General features: G+C 43.2%; 1 protein-coding gene across 1 annotated transcript; it reads right to left on the bottom strand.

The window, feature by feature from the left end:
- Positions 1–2,338: 2,338 nt before the first annotated feature.
- On the bottom strand, positions 2,339–4,242 carry LOC147465973 (uncharacterized). The gene is made up of 2 exons (XM_086503074.1): positions 4,180–4,242; positions 2,339–4,057 (listed from the first exon to the last, which is right to left on the bottom strand). Exon 2 carries the CDS (start codon positions 3,719–3,721, stop codon positions 2,339–2,341), a length of 1,383 nt encoding a protein of 460 aa, XP_086359200.1. The 5' UTR covers positions 3,722–4,057; positions 4,180–4,242.
- Positions 4,243–7,733: the final 3,491 nt, after the last annotated feature.

The following is a 7,733-nucleotide window of genomic DNA, read 5'->3' as shown; positions in this document are numbered from 1 at the left end:
CAGGCATGCATGGGTATTTCCGCTTAAAGCAAAGTCCGAAGTTTTTATGTGCTTCAAACAATTTCTGGCTATGGCTGAAAATGTCTTGAAATGCACTATGGGCATCCTCCGTTCAGATTGAGGGGGGGAGTATATGTCTCATGAATTTAATGCATTTCTGGCTAGTCGTGGGATAAAACACCAATGTACAATGCCTTATACACCTCAGCAAAATGGTATTGCTGAGAGGAAAAACAGGTCACTGACTGAAATGGCACAATGTATGGTCAAAAGTCAAGCTTTGCCGCATTCTTTTTGGCTTGAGGCCATCATGTGTGCCACTTATGTACTTAACAGGTGTCCTACGAAAGCTTTGCAGTCTATTACCCCATATGAAGCATGGCATGATAGAAAGCCTTATATTGAGCACATGCGTGTTTTTGGTTGTTTGGCATATGCTTTGGTGCCACAAGTGCAGCGCAGAAAATTGGATGATAAGGCTGTCAAATGTATTTTTACCTTGATTATCTAAGATTGATTTGGAGAAAGGAGGAAGGAGAGAAGTGCCACTTGGCACAATACGATTGGTTTGGAAAATGGAACGGAAGCTTAAAGCAAAAAAAAAACCAGATGGTTGCGTCGTAGCGCGAGGCGCACATTGTCCAACGTAGGAGGAGCCACGATGAGAAGCTTACCTCGTGTAGACACCACAGGGACAGAAACACGGACAAGGAGAGGCTTCTCTAGAGCAGGCAAAGGCACGAGCACAGAAAGAGCAGGCTAAGAGGGAGGAAAGCTGCTGTCACTGGCTGGCCAAGAAGAGAAGATGGGCACCTCAGTTGGATCTTCTCATGCCCAGCTTTCCACCACCTTTGGATGTGGTAGTCGAGCATGTTTTCTCATGGCTGTCTGTGCATGAGGTTTGCTAGATCCATTGCTTGTGCAAGGCCTTAGGGGGGTGGGGGGTTTGGTTTTGGTGGCAGGAGAGTTTCTGCCATCTTCAGACAAGGCTAAGGAGTCATGGTTCTTGATGCACTCTCAGAAGACTGACAAGTAGGTAGGTATTCACTCCCTTACTGGGTGGAGCAGCTATAGCCAGAGTTACTGCTCCCCTTTTCGCATCCCTTTAGCTGGTGCCAAATTGTCATGCTACCTTGGTGGTTCAGATTGGACTAGCCTTCATAGATCTTCTCAACACCCATTGCATGGCCTCTATCGGTGGTATGATTTGCACCTTTGTCAAAGCTGTGTACTTGCGAGAGTGTGATCGTCTTCTTCATAGGCTCCATGAAGCTTCTCCCTAGCCTCCCCTCTGATCGCGGATCAGAACTGGGCATTAAGATGAGCATGGCCATTGACAATCAGCACCCTTTCAGGTATTATGTGATGGTGATCAAGTATTGTATGGTGTCCTACATGAATCTTGAGGTACTCTTTGATGTCTTTGATTCTAGAAGTGGAGGGCTAGAAGGTGGCATCACCCCCCATGATCAAGGCTTCTTTGACTTGCGACGGGCACAAGCGATCTTTTTAAGTGCCTCTATCATTCGTATGATAGCACAATGGATGTGTTGGCATACCATATGGTAGAAGATGCATGGAGCAATATGCAGGTACGTGTTGTTTGTAATGGAGACTTTGAACAAGACCAATTCAAGAGACCACTGTTTAGAGCTGCAGCAATGTAAATGCTTGTACTTGATCACTCTAGTTAGACCAATTTATGATCAATAAAATTATGGTTTCAGGTGTTTGTATGTCGCACGGGCATCGTAGGAGGAGCCTTCTCTTCTTCCATCCGGTGTATAATATGACCTTTGTATGTGAGACATAAACATATTCATCACTATTATAATTGAGGGTAGCTCTCTCATGAGAGAATTCAAGAATCTGATGACGCGTTGCTGCTTTCACAAGTAGCACAATCCAAGCTGGCTACTTCATATGCAGATTTCCATGTGGATGGATAAAAAACAATTCGACTTTGATAGGCTCTATCATCCCTACATGTTCTCTAGCTTTGGTGAGGTGTTGGGCAAAGAAAGGGTAACAAGCGCAAAATAAAGGCACCGGCATTGTGGCGATCAGGGTAGGTGAGCCTTGATGAAGGAGGGGCTCAAGATAAGAAGTGCTTTTGTGGGATTTTGTGGTTCTGTGGTAGTGCCATGCGATATGTAAACAACAATTCTATGTCGCAGCAGGTATGAGACATCGTCATGTCTTGAATGGGCTTGCTACCATTGTTGACTCTGATCAGATGGAGGACACAGAAAGGGATGAACCATGGTGGTGGGCAATGGGAGCAACAAGCTGGATAGGACTACTGTTGTGGAGATGGATATGCGGACCATATTGATGTTCAATAGCCTCTGAATTTTTGTGCCCAATATGTATAGTAGATAATTGCCAATAGAGCAACCCATATGACAACAACTAATGTGGCCAAGGCAATCAAGATCATTATCTTCAACCCTAGATGAGCTTTTCCATAGGGGGGAGTCCAAAGCTTATGTATAGTTGAACCAGAATTTTCATGAAGCCAGCGTGCATCAAGGTGCTCAAAAACACCTGAGACGGGAATGGGACCCTCGAAATCGTTGAACGAAACATTGAGAAAATCTAGGTGTTGTAAAGTTGATGGAAACAAACCTGTGAGCTCATTGCTAGAAAGATCCAATGATATTAGTTTTGGTATGTTGCTAAGATGTAGCGGAATCTCTCCAGTTAGGTAGTTACCAGAGAGATTGAGATATTTAAGGCTCATAGAGTCACCAAGATTCTCTGGTATGGTACCCACGAACCTGTTGTGAGACAAATCAATCTCCTCCACCATCATTAGCTGTCCAAACCAAGGCAAAAAATTTCCAGAAAGCAGGTTGTGAGAAACCTTCAGAGACACTACATTTCCGAACACATTGGGAAGGTTCTTTGGTAGGGTGCCATTGAGATGATTGAAGGATAAATCCATTGTCTGCAAGTTGCTTAAACCCAATACCAAATAAAGAATTGGGCCTTGTAGCAAATTGTATTCCAGATGTAAATGTTGTAAGTATAGAAGCCTTCCCAATTTGCTAGAAAGACGCCCAACAAGCTGATTGTATGACAGATCAAGCTTACATAAAAGACTACAATTGGAGAGGGTGTCCCAAGGAATATTACTTGACAATAGCTGATTGTAGGCGAGTTCGAGTGTGACAAGCTCTTTGCAACTGCCAAGGGATTCTGGGATGATTCCATTGAGATTGTTCTTCCAAAGTCTCAAACACTGAAGTTGAGCTAGCTCGCCAAGCTCTGTAGGGATGGAACCTGAGAGCTCATTCGAGCCAAGTTCGATAATTATAAGGCTTGTACAATTGCTCAAGTTGCGAGGGATGGCACCCATGAAGTTGTTGTGATGCAGATACAGACTTGTAAGACTAGTTAAAGCTCCCAGCTCTTCAGGAATGCCACCTTTAAGCTGGTTCATATGCAAGTCTAGGAGTAAGATATTCTTGCACATGCCCAAGCTAGATGGGATAGCTCCTACCAGCTTGTTTTGTCTGAGCAATAGCCTTTGTAGCTTTCCCAAAAGCCCGATCTCATCGGGAATGCGGCCTAAGAGCTGGTTTGAGTAAAGTTGTAGATCAACAAGGCTCGTGCAATTGCACAAGCTTGTCGGGATGGGACCTTTGAGGCTGTTGTTGTGGAGATACAGAAGCTGCAGCATGGAGCAGCGAGAGAGACCTATGGGAATGCCTCCCATGAGAAGGTTCGAGGAGAGATCGAGGGTGGACAAGAACGTGAGGTTTCCAAGATGCGGTGGTAGAGAGGCTGCCAACTCGGAGATGGTCAGATTGATGCCGGTGATGTGGCATTGCCCAGAGACATAACTGCAGGTCACTCCTCTCCATGATGAGACGTTATTGCAAATGCTGTGCAAACTACTCTCATTCCAAGCTCGAAGATCAAGCGCCTGTCATGCAACAGAATTTGCGAGGCGAGCCTTCAACTCCAGAAGATCATACAATTCAGGAGAGGGAATGGCAGCTGCAACCGATGTATTCCATGTACTACTGCTATTGGCAGAGATTAAAATTTGCAAAGATTAAGGGACAGAATTAGCTCAAGAGAAATGATTAATCAGAGTAAAAATGTAATAGCTAATTGGAATGGATCCTTCTTTTACACAATTGATGGTTTCATAGATCATAATTATACCCGACTCAAGAGCAGTAAGCAGTTAATGAGTAGAAGGAAGACTGTAGCTACTGATGGTGTCTTCATTGTTACTCCTGTGATTGAAATAATCAGTGCAAACAGCTTAGTCTCTTTAATCTGTTTACCTTGATTATCTAATACCAATTTCTGGAACGGAGCAAGAGGAGGCATGCCACTTGGCATCTGTTGATTTGAGGAAGTTAATTTTGGTGCGCAGAGTGAGTCAAACCTATACTTAGCCGAGAGAGAGAGAGAGAGAGAGAGAGAGAGAGAGAGAGAGAGAGAGAGAGAGAGAGAGAGAGAGAGAGAGAGAGAGAGAGAGAGAGAGAGAGAGAGAGAGAGAGAGAGAGAGAGAGAGAGAGAGAGAGAGAGAGAGCGTGCTACTTGGCCAGGAAGCGTTGCACTGTTTTCAGCAAATGTGAAGCGAGAGCCTCTCCCCAGACACAATCACCTACGCTCGCACTTGCAGGCATGTACCTACGTGTGCATCTTGCAGGCATGTGCCTCTACGCAAGATGCTGATATTGGGCACAAAAATTCAGAGGCTCTTGAAAAGAGATTCCGTACTTAGCATTGCCTTTGTTGACATGTATGCCAAATGTGGTGTACTACATAAAGCACAACAAGTGCTTGAGGGGCTTCTTGTCATCTCTTCGAATTCCTTGATCATGGATAGGAAGCTCTGCGTTGTTTTCAGCAAATGAGAAGCAATTACCTATGCGTGCATCTTGAAGGCATGCAGCTCTACGCAAGATGCTGATGTGGGCTTGAAAATTCACTTTGATATTGTTAGATAGGGGTTGTTGCAAAAGAATGTCGTGCTTGGGAATGCTGTGGTTGATATGTATGCCAAATGTGGTGCACTTCAAAAAGCACAAAACGTGCTTGAGGAGCTTCTAGTCCGGAATGTCGTCTCTTGGAGCGGGGGATACACACAAGGCCAGAAAGCTGTAGGCTGATTTCAGTGGATGCAAAGCAAGGTCCTCTTTCCATATGCAATCATATATGCGTGCATCTTGAAGGCATGTGGCTCTGTGCAAGACGCTGATATGGATGGGTATAAAAATTCAAGCATGTGGCTCTACGCAAGATGCTATTATGGGCTTAAAAATTCACTCTAATATTTGTTAGTTAGGGGCTGTTGCAAAAAAATGTTGTGCTTGGAAATGCCTTGGTTGATATGTATGCCAAATGTGGTGCACTTCAAAAAGCACAAAACGTGCTTGAGGAGCTTCATGTCTAGATTGTTGTCTCTTGGAGTGCATTGATTTCGAGATTCGTGCAAGAGGAGCAGGACAGAATGCTCGAGCCTGTTTTCAACAGATGCAGAGTGATGGCCTCTCTCCAGATGCAATCACATACGCGTGCATCTTGAAGGCATGTGGCTCTACACAAGTTGCTGATATGGGCATAAAAATTCACACTAATATTGTTAGTCAGGGGCTATTGAAAAAGATGTCGTGCTTGGCAATGCCTTGGTTGACATGTTTGCTAAATGTGGTGCACTTCAGAGAGCACAAAAAGTGCTTGAGGAGCTTCTTTTCTAGAGTGTGGTGTTGGAGGCTCGGCATAGCATAGGCAATCTCCCACAAATCTATCAATCCAGAGAGAGAGAGCATGACCCGGCTAGGGCTTGGAGGCATCACACAAAGAATGTGCGAGAGCATTATCGGATGCAAAGATTGAGAGGATTCAAGAGCGTGCATCCTACAATGCAAATAGAAATCATCCCAAATCAACTAATGCTAATCGCACATCAATCATCAATTCAAGCAATCATCTATACACATCAAGCAACGAAGTGAAACACACTAATCTTGGAATCTCTCAAGCACAACTCTAATTACATGCATTGACGATTAAGCACACAAGATCACATTCAAGTCGGCCACCCCAACCATGCCCATCATGGTGTCCAAATCAAGTCACACATAATCGAATTAAGCTCAAGGCTTCTTAAACCTTCACACACACAAGCACACCATTAGAGGACAACTCTAATCCCTCAATCACGAGTACACCTACTCCGCTTAATCGAGAGAGTTAGATAAGGACTCCACTAATCGGAGAAGCTTAGCATAAGTAAGAGTTAGATTAGAGAAGATCAACACTTCGAAACAATGAAGGAAAGTAGATAAACATGATTGACAACATAATGAAGACTAGATTAATTAAGAGAGGATTACACTAATTACATGTGATTAGCACTAGCCTTCTAAGCATGGGCATTAAGCTCAAAGGCTAGGCCATCAAGACCTCCTCTAGGGAGAGAGTTCTCAAGAGGACCACTCAAGAATGACCTCTCATTAAGCATAGGGCTCTTTTATAGTTTTGGGCCTCAAACCCTTCAACTATGGGATAAAGTGAGCTCTCTAGCCTAAACTCATACAACTTTGGAACTCCTAAACGAGCCCAAGACCTATACAATGAAAAGTAAATATTGTGTACATCCATAACATATCCACAAATTGGTGCATAATTGGTGTAGCCGTTAGCCGCTTCTAACATTCCCCCCTTCCTAATTTGGCGCACGTCCTCGTGTGCCGGTGAAGCAAGACACGGTGACATGGTAGAATGCAAGTCCATGGAAGAAATGTTGAGCTGCAAAACATAAGAACAAGGAATGAGCATCAAAGGCCACCAAAAATAATTAAAACATGAAGAATAAATGAACAATCATGCAAAGTGATGTTTTGCTTCTAAAAGATGGGTCAATCATAGTCAAAAACTAGACAACATAAAGCAAAAAAATACTCATACTATTGTGAAGATTAAACCACTTGAAATTTTAGTTTTATGCATGAAACACAAGCACTCAATTATGACCCTAGGCTAATGCAAGTTCATAAACCTACTAGCCTAAAAACTATGTGAACAATCTTAATAAATCATTCAAGTCTATCATGTCTACGGGCTATAACAAGGCTCCTAATCTATTAGTACATTGTCAAAGTTTTTTGAAGCTCATGGACGTTTTGATTTAGTCATTCATTGAAAAATTAAAGCACAATCACAAGGCTACCACCCCAAGACAAGTCTAGGTGCGATTCTCGGCTCCTTGAACCCTCAAGAAGGTGTTCCAAAAGCCTACTAGATTACCAAGGCGACGGCTAACCCCTATCAGCCCAGGGCATCGGTTTAGGGCCTTGACCAAGCGAGCCAAGGTGATTCCCCTCGCCTACCAAGTGCCAATAAGGCGCTAGGCCTCACATAGACACAACATAACATAGAATTTTTATTTTCATGTGCCTTAGTAGTATTTTTGCTACTTTTTTGGACACTTCTTTGCTTCATGGTTCATTTTTTAGCACATTTTTATTGCTTCCTTTATGAGATGTTTATGGCAATTGGACTAAAAAAGACTAAAGCCTATTCATAGCCCTAAGTCATGTTAAAAGAGAATGAAGTATTAAACTATCACTAAGATTCTAGGACTAGCAAGAAATGAACCTACATTAACCTAAGGTCAAGGCCAATTACCTCTGATTAACATACATAAAACCTAATTTTTTGATGAGTTTAATTTTCACGAAGCAAAGTGTTGAAACTTTAAACTG

The sequence above is a fragment of the Adiantum capillus-veneris genome, chromosome 1 (assembly GCF_014529385.1).
Source record: "Adiantum capillus-veneris isolate H3 chromosome 1, ASM1452938v2, whole genome shotgun sequence".
Taxonomy (NCBI): domain Eukaryota; kingdom Viridiplantae; phylum Streptophyta; class Polypodiopsida; order Polypodiales; family Pteridaceae; genus Adiantum; species Adiantum capillus-veneris.
This window is presented reverse-complemented; position numbering and strand designations above follow the sequence as displayed.